We start from the raw sequence: 18,281 nt of genomic DNA on the forward strand, positions 1-18,281 counted from the left end.
GCAGTGGAGGCTCTTCCAGGCCAAAGGCACGACTATTCACCAACTATCTCAAAATAATTCAAAACAATTCAAGAGTAACCACTGGTCCACTCCTTGCTACCAGGCACAAGATAAATCTCTCTCATTGTTTAAAGATATAAGTACTAATTTCAGTAGTTAGGTAAAATAAAACATTGAGTCTCTCACATTGTTCAAAGATAAAATGGATCTTCCCCCTTTCCCTGGCTTCTCCAGCCAGAGCTCGCTGCGGCATGTGCCCATGCTGGGCAAAAAATTCTTCGGCAGGCTGTGTTTCTAAGAGCTGTCAGTTTCACTCAAGTTTGAAAAACAAGTATATTCATGACTGGGCTCTTGCAAGTTTGCAGCAGGGGGCCTGGTTGTGGTGGAGTTGGAAGTGAATCGCTATTGTGCAATTAACTTGGATTCTCTCAACCCCTTGAAACACAGGACAATTGTGTCGCTATCCATCGTCTACACAATTGGACAGGTAGTCCTTGCAGTAAGCTCAATTAATGACCTCACAGACGGCAACCGTGATGGGACCCCGGACAGCCTTCCTGTACATGTGTGAGTTGATGCCGTCCTTCTCTCCCCCTCCCATGCTTATTTTTAATCTTTTTTCCTTGAACTTCACTATAAGTATAAGGAGGCCTTTTCTTCCTCATCGGCGGTGTAGAGAAAGCCATTGAATGGACTAAGAGTTGGGTCGTCAGTGTGTCCCCATCCCAACAGTTGTCTGGGGTCATTGCTCTCTTGAAGGCTTGCTGTCACATGATGTGTGGTCAGTGCATGGGAGATTTGTGTTAATCTTGATCTTCTCTGGACGGATGTGACTCCCACAGGCCTTAATCCTTAATTGCACCAGGTTTCCTCAAGGCTCTGTACCTTTCGTTTTCTGTCTTGTACCATACTTGCGCTTATTTTTCAGTAATTCTGTCTCATAAGTATTTGTTCCAGCCCTATGTGCTGAGTCCTTGATGGAAACTGCTGTTGACAAATGCTCCTCTGTGAGATGAATCTCCCTTCACTGCAGACTGTCCTAGTAGACAAGTTGTGAAGATTTATTTTGTTTCCTGTTCTTGTGCTTCAGTTCCTTGATCTATGAGTAAACCATCTTATGAGTTGGGAAAATATCATTGAAATTCAAATTGGTATCTTCAATCCCTGCATTTCTGGTGCGTTAGTGAATCAGATTGCTGTCCAGGTTAGGTCCCTTGGTGCCCACAGGGAACCAAGTTGGTGGAGGCGAGTGGTCATTAGCACAGTCCAGCAGCTAGGACTTGCGGTGTCTGATTCCCAGCTCTTCCACAGAGTATCTTTATGACCCTGGGCAACTTATCTTCTCCATGCTTTAGTTTTCTAATCTATAATATCAGTTAAGAACATGGACTTTGGAGTCAGGCTGTGTGGGTTCAAATTCTGGCGGAGCTCCTTGCTAGTTGTGTGATCTTGAGCGAGTTTCTTAACCTCTGTGCCTGTTTCCTCATTTGTAATAGTCCCTGCGTCATCTAGGAGGTTGTGCAGTAATCTGGGTACAGCACCTAGAACATTGCCTGGCAAGAAATACGCACTCAAGAAAGCCGAGCTCCTTATTTCGTTCCATGGAGTTAGTATTGGAACATGCCTACAATTCTCACAAGCGTGCTTGGTCTGGAATATTCAGCTGGCCAGTTTTTTGTCGTCTTTTGAAATACTTAGAGTGACAGCACTCAACGCAAGTTGTATTAACAGGCAAACAAGATGCAAGAGGTGCTTCAGCCAGTTAATCCAGGAAGACAAGCGTGATCTTTAAAGATTTCTTTCTCTGTGCAGTATCTTCCTTGACTTTTTCTGTTTCATAAAATATTTTTTAGTTTTTTAAGCAACATCAGCAACCAAGAAGATATGGAATAAACACTTATAAAACCTAAAATTTGTAGTACCTACTTTAAATCTAACAAAACTACAAAATGAGGTTGGTAAATTCTGTGAGTGAATTTTTTTCAATTCAGGAGATAAAACACTTAACAGATAACTTGGAAAGTGCAAAAGTAAATAAGAATAAATAACCCTTAATCTCACCACCTAGACATAACGATAAATCTTTTGCTCTGCTTCATGCCAGTCTTCTATACTTTGTAAACAAGTTAAGATCGAACTACAAAATTTGATATTTTGGTTTGCAATTAAATCATGTTTTCCAATGTCTTTTAATGACTATTATGAGTCTATTATGACTGTACCAGAGACAGTGCTTAAACATTTCCTTTACCATTCTTTTACTGAAAATGACAAGGCTACGAAAGAACTCCATACATAAATCTTTGTTCAGTATTCAAGCTTTGCTTTAAATTTTCTGGATAGTAAATTATTAGATAAAGGTATGAGCTTGAAGGCCCATGAGTTCCAGTTTCATTCAATTGTCAAGACTGCATTCCTATGAATTATCTTCTCACACAGGTTGAGTCCCTTCTCTGAGTTTACTGCCTGGTCCTCCAAGGGGAACTAGGGCTCCTGCTTTTAAGGATCTCACATTTCAGCAATAACCCCTTTCTTTCCCTAGGGCTCTGTCCATGATTGGCCTGGCCCTGATAGCCCTAGGCACTGGAGGAATAAAGCCCTGTGTGTCTGCGTTTGGTGGAGATCAGTTTGAAGAGGGCCAGGTAAGAACATGTGACTTCCAGAAACCACACAAATGAATTATGAACACCCAGGAATCAAATTCCACCCGCACAAAGTCTGTTCTCCATTAGATTCTTTTCAAGTACACTTGAAAGTAGGATACTGACCAAACTAAGATGTGAAGTCCGATCACCAGCTACATTGGATCAGTGGATAGATAGCCAAAGTCATCATACTTTCATTTTACCCTTTTTATTACAGGAAAAACAAAGAAACAGATTTTTTTCCATCTTTTATTTGGCCATTAATGCTGGAAGTTTGCTTTCTACTATCATCACTCCCATACTCAGAGGTAAAAAATATCTGAAGGGGACTTGTGTTTTTCTTTTTTTAATTGTGGGGAGAAAGTCAGGTGAAAGGTTAAGTCCTGGTTTTGTCCCTCTGTTCTCTCATGTACTTCAGCTGTCAGATACGTACTGAGTATACACTGAAATCCAGAATATGAGCTTCTTTTCTTTCAAGTTTTATCTCCTTTTCTAATCTTATTTGAATCCCTTATCCCAATGACCACTGAAGAATCTAAAACATCCTTAGCAGAGCAATCAATTTTTCTAAATTATTCCTAATGCAAAGTCCTTATTTCTGGTAAGAGATAGGGCAAGGGAGGCTGTTTGGAAACCATACGTGGATGGGCCATAGATGACATTTCTGCCTTCGAGCTTTGCTCCCCAATGATGTTCGGTGAGTTAGGAAGAATTTAGTGGGCAAGGCTTTATTCTTTGCTTTCCTGTCATCTCAGATATTTCTAAAAGCACTGCCCCCAAGAAAGAAAATGAGACAGCAGCTATCAACAGCACTCAGATTTTTGTGCTTGCTAACGCTCCATTGAGAGTTTGTGAATTTCCCATGAGGAAGGGAATATCTAGGGACAAATTAGACCAAAACAAGACCGTGATATCTATACCGTGAATCAGATTAAATTACAAAATAAAATATTTTGTGGGGATTTATGTATTTCTGCATAGTGTATTAGCTTGAAGATGATACTTAAACCCTATTCCAACTTGTTTTGCATAAAATTTAGTAGCTTTTATTCTTGCATTATGTTCCCTCACCTCCCGCACCTCCAGGTTCTACTAGAATATGTACTGTGCAATTAGAGAATGTGTTAAAGGATAATTTTTTTAAAGGTAAAATCATGACGCTCATACAAATATAAAATGAGCATGTGACAAAGATTTTATATAACCATAACTTATTAACTGATGAGGGAACTGGAAAACTGATACAATAAGTTCAAATAAGGATTTGTCTAACAGAGATTTGTATTCTTTACAGGGGGAAAGATCATCTTGCATTGCCATGAACAGGAAACGTTTGCATGACTATCAGTTTTCTACTAGTTAACTTCTTACTCTACAGAACTGTGAAATAGCTAGTCAAAGGCAAAGTCAGACCACTGTAGATCATTCTTTGTAGGCTCCACATTCCTTTGAAAGGATTTCCAGCAATCTCTGTGGCCCCTTCCAAAGTCTTAATTTTTTTCCTTACCAACCCTAGGATTTCAGAGCTAAAATAGATCCCCAGTCAGAGGTTGGCAAACTATGGCCCATGGGCCAAATCCAGAAATCTGGACAAGACCATCCATTGGTGTATTGTCTGTGGCTGCTTTCGCCCCACAAAGGCAGGGTTGAGTAGTTGGGACAGAGACTGAATGGTCCACAAAGCCTAAAAACTTCACAGAAAAGTTTGTTGGTCCCAGCCCTCAGTCATCTAATTATTCCCTAATTGGCATGAATTCAGGAACATATAAGCTTGATTTTACAGAGCACTTTTGATTTTGTTTACTGAGTCCTACTCTCTTCAAGTTATTGTATCCAGGTCATTTTTATCTCCTCCATGAAGAAAATCCACAGAACATAGTGTTCCCACTGATTTTGGCTTGGCTAGTATCAGACATGTATGGGGCTAAGATTAGAACCTGTCTCCACCTCCTGCTCTTTCTACTACAAAGCTGCTTTGCTCAGCTGGCAATGACATCAATAAGGCAAATGGATAAGTCTAGAACATTGAGTGAAAACAATATGTAATAGCCAGTTAGAGATTTTTAAAAATGGGAACTATATGAGCATTACCAATGCCATAATGAATTTTACTCTTGTAATTTCTCTCCAGTTCAACAATGTGGAATTCACAGTAAACAGTCTTGTTACCCACTGGCATTTGGAGTTCCTGCTGCTCTCATGGCTGTATCTCTGAGTAAGTAGAAGTCAGCTGAATTAATACAATCCTGTGATCAGGTCAGACTGTCACATTAATTATTGTGACCAAGTTTTAAAAGTTCATGTAACGGGGGCCAACCCCATGGCGTAGCGGTTAAGTGTGTGCGCTCCGCTGCTGGCGGCCCGAGTTCGGATCCCGGGCGCGCACTGATGCACCGCTTGTCAGGCCATGCTGTGGCGGCGTCCCATATAAAGTGGAGGAAGATAGGCACAGATGTTAGCCATCTTCCTCAGCAGGGCCAGTCTTCCTCAGCAAAAAGAGGAGGATTGCCATGGATGTTAGCTCAGGGCTGACCTTCCTCACAAAAAATAAAAGTTCACATAACAAATTGTAATAATTAGTATGAAGACTTGCCATCCCATGTTTAACATGCTCTGAGAATTCCAAGAAAGTAGAGTTGGCGTATTGTTTCAGAGGGAATAGGATCAAAAAAGGGTTTACAGGAGAAGGAATCAATTGAGTTGGACATTAAAGGCTTGATACTATTTAGGCAGATTAAGATGAAGGTGATAGAATCTGCTAGACTAGATGAACCCATGGCTGAAAGCATTTGTTCTTGTCAACTTGTGCTCATCTACAACTTGCTTGAAGACATGGTAGCCCGGTCCAATTGTTGTTTAAATACTTCAGTGAACATCTAGATTTCCATAATATATCATCCCAAAATTTTTCTACTAGAATATCTTCCTTCTAGGAGGAATGTATGTGTATATTAGATGTATTCATTGCACGTTAGTTCTTGGCACTGGCTTTTTAGGAAGTGTGAAGAGGTTTCTACATGGGGTAGTCTAGCTTGAAAGATGGTAGGTGTCTTCGTTTCCTAGGACTGCCATAAGAAAATAGACTGAGTGTCTTCAACAGCAGAACTTATTTATGGTCTCACAGTTCTGGAGGGTGTAAGTCCAAGATCAACACATCGGGAGGGCCATGCTCCCTCTGAAGGCGCTGGGAAGGATCTCTTCCAGGCCTCTGTCCTACCTCTGGCACTTCCCTGGCTTGTGGCAGCATAACCCCAATCTGCCCCTGGCCTTCCCCCTGTGTGCACATCTGTGTCCAAATTTCCCCTTTTTATAAGGAGACAGTCATATTGGAGTAGGGTCCACCCTAAGGACCTCATCTTAACTCGATCATCTGCAAAGATTGTATTTCCAAATAAGATCACCTTCTGAGGTACTGGGGATAAGGACTTCACCATCTTTTTGGGGGACAGTTCAACCTATAACAGTAGGGCAAGAAGGAAGCAGAGCCCAATAACCATCTCAAGCCTTCATAGCCTCCCACTCAAATGAGGTTGCAGTCAGCACTATCAGTTTCTCTGATGGTTTTTTTTCGGTTCTTGATATTATCGAGTCTGCCCCCTTTTTAACCTCTTTTGCTCACGTTGTAGCAATTCATCTTTATCCTTATGCAAGAGCTCAGAATTCTCCCCTTTATATATGTCCATTTTCTTCCATAATTGTTTAAATACTGCCACATTCCCCTAAAAGGCTCATCTATGCCTTCTCCTTTCTAATTCTGGGTAAGGACATAGAGAGGATTTCAAAAACTGTTGTTTTAGGCCAGACACTGTGTGAAGTTGACACTGTGTGAGACTAAATTCTCATTTAGTCTGTACGAGTCATTCTTACATCAAAGATTATGCTTTTTCTTACAGAGGAATTGAGAACAGGCCAAACCCTATGCCATCTGCAACAATCTTATGCTTGAATTAGGCTTCAGTTATTCAGAAGCTTAAAGATTAAAATATTAGTTGGGAAAAAAAATATAGATTCAGTCTATTGGGCAGTGAGGAAGATTGGCGTTGGGTGAGAATACAACTTCTCTGTCTTCAACTATAAAGAACATCTACAATACAGGCACATAAGTGGAGATATGCTTGAGAGTTGGCACCTGTCAAAGTCTCAGACCTTCTTAATTGAGGAGAACAAGTAGAATTCAAACAATCCATCAGTGTTTTTAAATTAATGAATTGTGATATTGGATAATCAGAAATCCTAGTATAGGAATGGTGTTTTCAGCATCTCTTGCAGAAATGCTTTCTTCTAAGGTATTTTCACAGAATGCCTTTTCTAAGAAGGTCCTTGGAAGAATTGCCTCATTGTAAAAGTGCTTTTGCTTTTGTAAAACTGTAGCTGCAGATGCAAATAATTGTAGCTGTCTTTCTGTATTATGATCACAGAATAAATTCTGCCGCACATGATTAAGTAAAAGTTTCAACAGGTTGTTTCCTATTTTTTTCTGAAGATTTTTTTTTAAAAAGAAGAAACTTTCTCTTGCCATTTCAATGAGAAAACTAAAACTATGTTTTTTGTCTTTATAGAATAACACATTAATCTGTTATGTGACAGCACTTGTTCCTCTTGTGTCCCTTTACAGAGGGATAGAACTCATGCTTAAATAGCTGTACCGTCTTTGAGCTGCCCCAGGTTCTGGGACGGAGATAGGATTAGGCTTTAGTGTTCGTATATGAGAAGACAATTATAACATTACTCAGTAGCTCCTGTGATTGTCAGAATCAAAAGCACTTTCTAAACTGGGAGGTAGGTAGCTAAACCCATTCTATGAGTAATCCCAGTATTTCTAAAATAAGGTTATAACTCAAAAGCACATCTTCTAGGTCACAGATAGTTCTGTCAAATACCATGTTAACTCATTCTCTTTTGCCCTATCCAGTTGTGTTTCTCATCGGCAGTCGAATGTACAAGAAGTTCCAGCCCCAGGGTAATATCATGGCTAAAGTCGTCAAGTGCATTGGTGTAAGTATTTTAGTGGCTCTCTCTTAATAACGTTTAGACACCCCAGAACCTTCTACTTCCTTTAAATTAAAATTCAGCTTTGACTTTGGACTTTGACTTTTGACTTTGAACTTTGAGGCTTTGACTTTCCTTTAAACATTTTATTAGTGTTCTTTACTATTTGGATAAATTGAAGTTTCTTATAAAACTCACCAAAGGGAAAAAGACACAAAAAGAACTCAAAAAGGAGAGGATGGAAATGGCTCTTGAATTTATAAGATCAATGGTCAAAGAAAAGCAAATCAAAGTGACTCTTCACCTATCAAAATGGCAAACAGTGTCTGATGTTCGTCAGGGAGCAGTGCAACAGAAATGGAGAGGTGTGGTTGGTGCTGCATATCAAGCGTAGAAAGGGTCAGTAATCCTACTTTTAAGAATTAAGTCTAAGAAAATAACTTTTAAAAACGAACACAGATTCACATTTGTAGATTATCAATGTAATATTGATAACAGCAAAAATGTTAAGTCCACCAAATTGCTGAAAATAAGAGAACAGTGCTTAACTTACAGTACATCTATGCTATCTTATGCAGCATCGGAAGTCTTGATTTCAAGGACTATTTGGTGATAAGAACATACAGAATATGGTTTCTTCCATATATATCTATATGGTATATGTACACAGAGGCACATTTAAAGGCAGGAAAAAGCATTGAGTGTAGGAATCTTTAAATAATGGGATCAAATAACTTTTTTCCTCTATATACTCCCCATTTTTTAGTGAACATCGTATAATAGGGGGAAAATGTATCACTTATTTATTTAAAAAATACATGTGTGGATAATCTTTTGGATGAAAAGACGGCTTTAAGATAATTTTAGGTCACTTTCCTGGCTTTATTACATTAAATTATGCATCTGGACTTCACTTTGTGAAATAAATATGTCCCCTCAGGGTCCAAAAAACTCCCTTTACTTACAGCTCTTCCCTTTCCTCCTGCACTTTCCTCTAACATTAAATTGATTCCCACCAAAAAAGTTTTTTCCAAGCTAAGAGAGGATCTTACCAATGGTCTCTCCAAGTCCCTCTGTACCAAGTAATTGAGAACTTAGCTCAAACTCCAAAAGAACAACTTCAAGCTATTTAGAGTCGTGAGAATGGTATTTCCCAGTATCCTAAAACCAGCCCGTAGCTTTGAGTTATTGCCTTCTAGTCACACGCATGTCCCCAACCAGCACCACCATCCCTTTCTCTTGCTGCTATGTCATTGCAAATGCACTTTGCTTTTCCTAAAGTCCTCTTACTAACAAGGAATCTTAGAAGCCCCTAATTTTATGGTGTGTGGGTCAGTATGTTTTTCTGATCAGTGTTAGCCTATTTTAACATATGTTTAGCTATAACCTTTATTTCCTTATGAATCTAGTTCTATGTAGGGGGTTCTCCCTCTCCTTTGAGTGGTGATAGTACGTTTATTATAGACCTGTGCTGGCCAATATTGTGGCCACTAGCCAAGTGGCTATGGAACATTTGAAATGCAGCAAGTGCAACTAGTGAACAGAATTTTAAATTGCATTTCACTTAAATTAATTTAAATTATATAATTTCTTATCAGTGTATTTCTATGTAGTAGGTTCTTTTAAATTTAAAAACTGATACTCAGTTCAGTTATTGGAAAACTTTTAAGTATGTTTGGAACAACTTAGGTATGTAAATCTAGTTTTTCAAAAGTAAATTTTATGAGATGTAAATACAAATTACATATTTCTGATAAACATTTAGCATCCAAATTGAGATGTGCCGTCCGTGTGAAATATACCTTGGATTTTGAAGACTTGGTATGAAAAAAGGATGTAAAAATCCTCATTAGTTTGTTAATATTGATTATATATTAAGATCATATTTTGGGTTTTGGGGTTAAATAAAATATATTTAAAATGAATTTCAGCCTTTAATATGGCTACCAGAAAACTTAAATTGTAAATGTGTCGTGCATTATATTTCTATTGAACACTCCTCTCTAGAGGGCATGCAGAGTAAAGTAGGAACAGCGGGACTTTGCTTACTCCAACTCAATGCTCGTAGTTAGAAAGAGCTGAGAAATAACTGCATGTTATGTCTTTTAGCATCATCCTTATACTAGTGTGTACAATTTTATATTTTCCTTCTCTCATAGTTTTCCATTAAAGGGGTTTTATTTTTTTATTTTTTTTTTTTTTAAAGATTTTATTTATTCATTTTTTTCCCCCCAAAGCCCCAGCAGATAGTTGTATGTCATAGGTTCACATCCTTCTAGTTGCTGTACGTGGGACTCGGCCTTGCGCTGGACGGAGAAGTGGTGCCTTGGGGCGCGCCCGGGATCCAAACCCGGGCCGCCAGCATCAGAGCGCGCGCACTTAACCGCTAAGCCATGGAGCCGGCCCAAAGGGGTTTTAAATGAAATGTGTTTTCCTGATAAAATAGTGTGTTCTGTTTTGATATTTGATTTTTTTTCCTTCCTTCAGTTTGCCATCAAAAATAGGATTAGGCATCGGAGTAAGAAATTTCCCAAGAGGGAGCACTGGCTGGACTGGGCCAAAGAGAAATACGATGTGAGTGATTATTATTGCTCCAGTGGTTCAGGGATCTTCCTCTAGAAAGTGGACACCCACAGTCGCAATTCATATTATTGAGGCTACATGGACAAAATTAGCAGTTGTAGCCTCGTAAACTTTATTACTATTTTAAATAAGACTATGCAAGAGTGTTTTTTTATATTGAGAAGAACTTGATAAACGATGGATGTAATTTACCTAGAAATAATATTACCCTTTCATAGGTTTTCATTTGGAACAATCTGCCATTAATTATATGTAATTGAGATCACATAACTTTAGTTTGAATATAGAAGAGTTAAGCAGTGGTAGTGGGATTTATATTTAGTGGAATTTACATTTAAATTTGAGGAATTTACCTCGCAAACAGATGTTTTGCTCATATTTTAAATAGCTTAGGAATGTCTGGTTTTCTGAAGAAACTTGTGGTAGGGCTCTTTGGAACAATTACTCACCTCCCAGCTTGTCTCTAGATGCAAATATGTCTACACTGAAACTAAACTGCTAATGGCTGTGAGTGACACAGGTCATGGCTGATGTGTCCCTCCCCCACTCCAACTACAGGAGCGGCTTGTCTCCCAAATTAAGATGGTTACGAAGGTGATGTTCCTGTACATTCCACTCCCCATGTTCTGGGCCTTGTTTGATCAGCAGGTAATGTGAAACTCTATTTCTGTACATCCTCATTGAGCAAACATTCTTTGGGCACCACCATGTGCCAAGCTGTACTTAGTATTTAGCTCCTAAAAATATTTTCATTTGTTTGATAATTGTTAGTTCACATTGAGTTTCTTTTTTAGAAACCAACTCTAGATGGTTCTATCCACATTTCTCTTGCAAAACCATGAAGAAAATTAGGTATGGTCAAGTGAAGGAGACTTGGGAAAGATTTGATCAAAGTTGATCAGGACTCTTGCCAACCAAAACTGAGAATAAAGAGTTGGTTTTTCTACTGATGCAGCACGGTAAAGGGGTATTGTTTTTAATGGGATCCACAGAATATTTAAGCCCAGAGGGACTGGATATCTTCCACACTAGAATAGAATGCTCGGGCTAGAAGTGCCATGCAGACATGTGAAATGGCTCCACTGAAGTCATTCTTACCAGAGCAGGGAACTAGAACCTGGTCTAATTGCCTGGTCTCTCTGCTCTTTCTCCCTCAACTGTAAGATGCATGCCTAGGAATTTTTAAAAACTGAGGTTAGACAACTCAACGCGTGAAGCTCAGTAGTCAAAGTAATAAGATATTGTTTCCTTTAGAAACTGGAGTTTAAAAAAGTTGACAAACACACATGGTTTTATTGTGCAGAAAGGATTATCACAAGGGTAAACCGTCTCTTGGAAAAAATTTGAGCATACACATGAATCTCCTTATTTCTAAGTGTGGAATTTAGACTGGCATCTAAAGTGCCAGGGAGGCAGTTTTGCATGTTGGATAGGGACCGGTTATTGGAATCAGACTTGCACTAGAAATACACTCATCCCCTTTTAGCTGTGTGTCTTAGGATAGTTCCTTAACCCTTCTGAAAGGGTTATAACCCACGGCAAGGCTGTGAGGAACGAATTAGAGAACACTGATAAAGTGATCAGTGACTGGCATATATGAAGGACTCAAATAGTAGCATATTTCCTAACTTTCTATGATGTCCTCCTAGTGGAGTTGATAGATTATGTTGAAACATTTACGTGTTCAGGCCTCCATGGAAATAATCACATATACTTGTACAGTCCTGAGTCATCTTTACTATAAGATAGGTTGAATGTAACCAGGCTGCCCGGGTTTAAATCCAACACGCTCTTGAAGGAATTCCATTGTAAGACAGCCTCGTCTGTCAAAAATGGCTCTTGGCAATAATAATGTTCTTGAAACTATGCTGCCAGTGAATATAAGAATGTCCTCGGTGTGCTTAGCTGCTTTCACCTTGCCCGAGATGTGCTCTCTGACAACCCTCAGAAATGCATTTTTGTGTTTCCCAAGGATAGCTTTATCGCAGAGTAGTGTTCTGCAGATTCTTCATGAGGGGTTGGAGTCCCCTCTGTTGTGTTAACTTGTACAGCAGAAATGCAAGTTGTCTCTTCTTACTCACCATTACAACCGAGCTTGGAGACTAACTTGATGTTTACAAAAGTTTTAAATCCTATAACATTTTAGACCTCCTTCCTGATTTGGAAAAGACTCAACATTGACTTGTGTTATGTTGAAAACCCGTGTTCCCAAATGATGCAGTAAATTTATTCATTTTTAAGGGGTCAAGGTGGACACTGCAAGCAACCACTATGAATGGGAGAATGGTAAGTTTGGGACATCCAGATATTTCACTTCCCTGGCCACTAATCCCTTGTTTCAGTCCCTCTGCCCCCTTTCTCCTTCCCTTTCATGACATTCCCAACCCGCCCTCCCTCTCAATTGATCATCTGTGGCAATTTGTCAATGAGATTTTTTTCCCCCTCTTTTTAGGGAATTATTGAAATTCAGCCCGATCAAATGCAGGTAGGAGAAACTATGTAAGTTGCTTTCAGAGATCAAAGTTGCCTGAGACAACAGTAACATTTCATCTCCACTTCATCTGCAGACTGTGAACGCCATCTTGATCGTGATCCTGGTCCCCATCATGGAAGCTGTGGTGTATCCTCTGATTGCAAAATGTGGTTTCAATTTCACGTAGGTGACTGGCGGGTTGGGGTTGGGGTGAGGCTCCATTAGTCCTAGGGCTTTGCAAATAGGCTGCTGTCCCCCAGCTTCCAGTGCCTCAATGGAGAGAATGTCTGTCTTCCCTCCCACAACGCCACCTATGTGAGGGGGTTCTTAAAGAAAAGCAGTATTTGAATTAGATGTCTGTATGCCGATGTTTCTGAAAATTTCCCCTTAAAATAAAAGTGCTGTTAATGGTAGCCAGAAAAAGCCTCTAATTAAGGCTCTTATCTATGTAGATGATAGAAATATTAACTATAATTCAAAGTATCACCTGAACTGTAGGCTCTAGAAATTAAATGGAAAAATGCAAACAAGAAGCTGTATTCCATTTGTCCTTCTTAGTCTTGGTCATGAATAAGAGACAAACACTTTCAACCCTTGTGTTTTGTGGGGAGGTCAGTGTTGTTCGGGGAGGATGGTAGGAGAGGAGTGCTTCCTTTGGGGGCTTCATTAGCTCGTTTGTATGAGGTTGCTTGAGATCCACTCTCTTGCTTGTCCTGTCAGCTCCTTGAAGAGGATGACGGTTGGGATGTTCCTGGCTTCCATGGCTTTTGTGCTGGCTGCAATTGTGCAGGTGGAAATTGATGTGAGTTGTCCTCTGACTCTCCAATGGCCTTTCCTAGTGGGTCCAGTGGAGCGTTCAGAAGTCTTCTTCCTCCAGGACTGAGAGGATTAGGGGAGGCCAGGGTCTTTGCTGATGAACTAAGTCCTGGAGCCATGGGCGATGTGCCGCAGGGGGCAAAATAGTCCCTTTCTATCAGCATGCACTGAGGGCTCTTATCACTGCGAAGGACACAGCCAGGAATAGGGTCAAATGGGTGCACTCAATTAGAAGAAAAAACTAGATAGCAGTTCCACAAGGAGCTTCCATTCATAGTGCAGTAGTCCCTCTTATCCACAGGGGATGTGCTCTAAGACCCCCAGTGAGTGCCTGAAACCACAGGTAGTACTAAAGCCTGTATATACTATGTTTTTTCCTATACATACATGCCTGTGATAAAGTTTAATTTATAAGTTAGGCACAACTATGGAAAACAGTATGGAGATTCCTCAAAAAAAGCAAGGATAGAACTACCATATGATCCAGCTATTCCACTGTTGGGTATTTATCCAAAGAACTTGAAAACACCAATTTGCAAAGGTACATGCACCCCTGTGTTCATTGCAGCGTTATTCACAATAGCCAAGACTTGGAAGCAACCTAAGTGCCCATCAAGGGATGAATGGATAAAGAAGATGTGGTATATATACACAATGGAATACTACTCAGCCATAAGAAACGATGAAATCCAGCCATTTGTGACAACGTGGATGGACATTGAGGGTATAATGCAAAGTGAAATAAGTCTGAGGGAGAAGGTCAAATACCGTATGATTTCCTTCATTAAGTAGTAGATAATAACAACAATAAACAAGCACATAGGGACAGAGATTGGATTGGTGGTTACCAGAGGGGAAGAGGGGAGGGAGGAGGGTGAAAGGGATAATTCGGTACATGTGTGTGGTGATGGGTTGTAATTAGTATTTTGGTGGTGAACATGATGTAATCTATGCAGAAATAGAAGTACAATGATGTACATCTGAAATTTTTACAATGTTATAAACCAATGTTACTGCAATAAACAAAAAATTAAAAAAATATATATATAAGTTAGGCACAGAAAGAGATTAACAACAACAATAATAAAATAGAACAACTATAATAATATACTGTAATAAAAGTTATGTAAATGTGGTCTCTCTCTCTCAAAATATCTTGTACTGTACTCACCCTTCTTCTTTTGATGATGTGAGGTGATGCAATGCCTACGTGATGAGACAAAGTGAGGTGGATGACGTAGGCACTGTGACCTAGCCTTAGGCTACCTCAGAAGGAGGATGACTGTGGTTGACCTCAGATAACTGAAACCGTGGAAAGCAAAACTGCAGATAAGGGGGGATGACTGTGCGGTTTTTATAGTGGGAGGGAAGTTTATGGAACTTGTTCTTTTGCCGTATGAACTCCTAGGAGATCTGGTTAAAAGAAATTCATCACTCACAAACAAAGCACTTCAAAAATATGTAAATCGTCGGGCCAGCCCAGTGGCATAGTCGTTAAGTTTGTGCGCTCCACTTCGTATCCCCGGTGTGGACCTATGCACCGCTTATCAAGCCATGCTGTGGCAGGCATCCCACATATAAAATGGAGGAAGATGGGCATGGATGGTAGCCCAGGGCCAATCTTCCTCAGCCCCAAAAAAAAAAAAAGTGTAAATTGTCGTTTTGACAAGAAGACATCTTTTGTATTCCAAGTTTCTAATAATGGTTAGTTCCCAAGCTAATCCACTGGTCTGTTGGACCCACAATGGGGCTAAACTAGACTCCTAATGCTATTAGTCTGAGACAGGTCCTAGAAACAGGGTGTTATGTAGTACATAAGACAAGAGGTACAAGATCTCTCTCCTCTCTCTCTCTCTTTCCTTCCCTCCTTCCCCCCACCCCACTTTTTCTGTTTCTCTCCCTTCCTCCCCTTCTCTCTCTCTTTTAATTTCTCTTTTTATATTTTTAATTGTGGAAAATATATATGACATAAAATTTACCATCTTAACCATTTCTTTTTTTTTTTTTTTAATTTTTTATTTATTTATTTTTCCCCCAAAGCCCCAGTAGATAGTTGTATGCCATAGCTGCACATCCTTCTAGTTGCTGTATGTGGGACGCGGCCTCAGCATGGCCAGAGAAGCAGTGCGTTGATGCTCGCCCGGGATCCCAACCCAGGCCGCCAGTAGCGGAGCGCGCGCACTTAACCGCTAAGCCATGGGGCCAGCCCTTAACCATTTCTAAGTGTACAGTTCAATAGTGTTACGGACATTCATATTGTTGTGCACTCAATCTCCAGAATTCTTTTCAACTTGCAAAACTGAAACTCTGTACCCATTAAACAACACCTCCCCATTTCCCCCTCCCCCAGCCCCTGGCGACCACCATTCTACTTTCTGTCTCTATGAATTTGACTACTCTAGGTACCTCATATAAGTGGAATCATACAGTATTTGTCTTTTTATAACTGGCTTATTTCACTTTGCATAATGTTCTCAAGGTTCATCCATGTTGTACCATGTGTCAGAGTTTCCTTCCTTCTTAAGGCTGAATAATATTCTATTGTACAGATATACCACATTTTGTTTATCCGTTCATTCATTGATGCACGTGTGGGTTGTTCCACCTCTTGGCTATTGTCAATAATGCTGCTATGAGCATGGGTGGACTCACTTTCTCTTTAACATAACTAGCTTTGTGGAAAATGAATCCTGGGGCTAAAATAGACACAGATTGCTTCAGTGACACTGGGAATTGAGAGGGCATTGTAGGGAAAGGGCAGAAACCCTGAGCCAGGTGTGGAGGCAGGAGGGCGTAAAGCATTTGTGAGAGGATGTTTAGAGCACCACGTCCAGGACTGAGGTCTGGGCTTCCAGACTTACAAGGGAGGACTTGGTGTCCAGGGAGGGCAGATCTCAGGTTCCACAACAAGATAAACTTTCATTAGACTATGGTTACTCTGACCCCCTCAGATATTAGGCTTCATAACCTGGCATCCTTTGACCTGGAGGTGGCTAGGTGGGACAGGTGCAGCCTCTTTCTGATTGCCTCCATGTTCTGCACAAGCGTCACTTTCTCTGGGTGCCGTGAGGTGAGCGATTGGAGGTGTCATGGTGGGTGTTTGGTACGCCTTGGCCAGCACAGCTTTCCTTGGCTAGGGGAAAAGTGGCTCCAGTGCCATGGTTAGGGTTATCTTCAAGACGCACTGAAGACCTCACTGCCAATTTTCTTTTACTTTGCTCAGAAAACTCTTCCAGTCTTTCCCAAAGGAAACGAAGTCCAAGTTAAAGTATTGAATATAGGAAATGATAACATGACTATATCTTTTCCTGGAGAGATGATGACACTTAACCAAATGTCTCAAGTAAGTAGAAGGAAATGCAACTTTCTTTTTCATCTTCTGACCTGAGTTATAATAGGATTTGGAGAAGGTGATCTTCTTGGTCCTTGTATAAATCCAAAGATGAGTCCAGAAGTGAAATGTCTTAGTATCTTGATCTCATTTTGGCTTCGCTCTAAACCTGTGTGCCTCAAACTTGAATATGCATGTGACTCACCTGGGGAGCTTGTTAAAATGCACACTCTCGCTCCGTAGGTCTGAAACGCTGCATTTTTAATAAGCTGTCAGGTGATGTTGCTGCTGTTGGTGCATCGAACCACCCTTCAAATATCTAGGTCAGTTGTTCTCCACTGGGGGCAATTTTGCCCCCTCAGGGGACATTTGACAGTCTCTGGAGACATTTTCATTGTCACAACTGGGAATGTGCTATTGGCATCTCCTGTGTAGAAGCCAGGGATGCTGACACACAGCCCCCCACAACAAAGAGTTATCTGGCTCCAAATGTCAATAGTGTGGAGGTTGGAAAACCCTTATCTGGATGGTCATTGGTCTGGACTGGAGGTTCTCAACCTTGAGCCCATATTGGAATCACCCAGAGGGCTTTGACAATTGTGGTACCTGGGTCCCGACGCCAGAGATTTTGATTGGACTGGTCTCATTCCTGTTTAGCCATGGTTGAGAACCACTGCCTTAGATCTTGCCAAGCTAATAATGTTGAATAAAAAAGAAAGTTCAACTCCTGATGCTTGGGGCAGCCCAGTACTGATTTTTACCAGGGCTGTTGCTTTTTCCCTGATGCTGTTCTTTGCCCCATAGTACGAATTATTTCCGTAGTGTTTATCTTCATAAAATGAAGTAAAAGTAAAATGCTGGATGAAAAGTATATTTCCTCTGATAATATTAAACAACTTCATGACAGAGCACATTCTGGTGGGTGGGAGGCTGAGACAAACCAATGCCAGCTCCCCCAAGGCATTTTTTGATATGTATGACTGTGAGCTGGGAGTGTCCAAAAATATGCTATGACAATGTTCAGTTACACAGTGCAGAGCAAGACTTTATGGTATTAACTATGACTCCTTTTCCCCCATTATAGACAAATGAATTTATGACTTTCGATGTAGACAAACTGAGTATAAACATTTCTTCCACTGGATCACCAGTCACGCCAGTAACTCATAACTTTGAGCAGGGCCATCGCCATACCCTTCTAGTGTGGGCCCCCAGTCAGTACCGAGTGGTAAGTAGCTGGACACCTACAGCTGACGCTTTGTTATTTGTGATGTTGGAGACATGGCCTTTTAGTGATGTGATTTCGTTTTAACTCTATGTAGTATCATATTAGATAATTCTCAATTTCTTCCTTCTTCAAGGACACAAGTCATTTGATTTCTAATAAAAGTTTGACTGATGGATGGGAAGGATTAATATTAATTAAAAATTTTTTAGAAAGAAC

At 40.3% G+C, this 18,281-nt stretch overlaps 1 protein-coding gene across 2 annotated transcripts in view; it reads left to right on the top strand.

The window, feature by feature from the left end:
* SLC15A1 (solute carrier family 15 member 1) overlaps positions 1-18,281 on the top strand; it is a 50,254-nt gene that overhangs the window by 18,078 nt on the left and 13,895 nt on the right. For both annotated transcript variants that reach the window (XM_087435900.1, XM_087435899.1), the window contains 13 exons: positions 448-567; positions 2,543-2,642; positions 2,863-2,953; positions 4,777-4,860; positions 7,558-7,640; positions 10,122-10,208; positions 10,776-10,865; positions 12,459-12,503; positions 12,670-12,702; positions 12,785-12,873; positions 13,411-13,492; positions 16,730-16,849; positions 17,922-18,065. In XM_087435900.1, the coding sequence (XP_087292026.1) occupies positions 448-567; positions 2,543-2,642; positions 2,863-2,953; positions 4,777-4,860; positions 7,558-7,640; positions 10,122-10,208; positions 10,776-10,865; positions 12,459-12,503; positions 12,670-12,702; positions 12,785-12,873; positions 13,411-13,492; positions 16,730-16,849; positions 17,922-18,065 (1,168 nt within the window). The remainder of the gene's footprint in view (positions 1-447; positions 568-2,542; positions 2,643-2,862; positions 2,954-4,776; positions 4,861-7,557; positions 7,641-10,121; positions 10,209-10,775; positions 10,866-12,458; positions 12,504-12,669; positions 12,703-12,784; positions 12,874-13,410; positions 13,493-16,729; positions 16,850-17,921; positions 18,066-18,281) is intronic.

The sequence above is a fragment of the Ceratotherium simum genome, chromosome 10, assembly GCF_057802395.1.
Source record: "Ceratotherium simum simum isolate JZ-2026a chromosome 10, ASM5780239v1, whole genome shotgun sequence".
NCBI classification, from domain to species: Eukaryota; Metazoa; Chordata; class Mammalia; order Perissodactyla; family Rhinocerotidae; genus Ceratotherium; species Ceratotherium simum.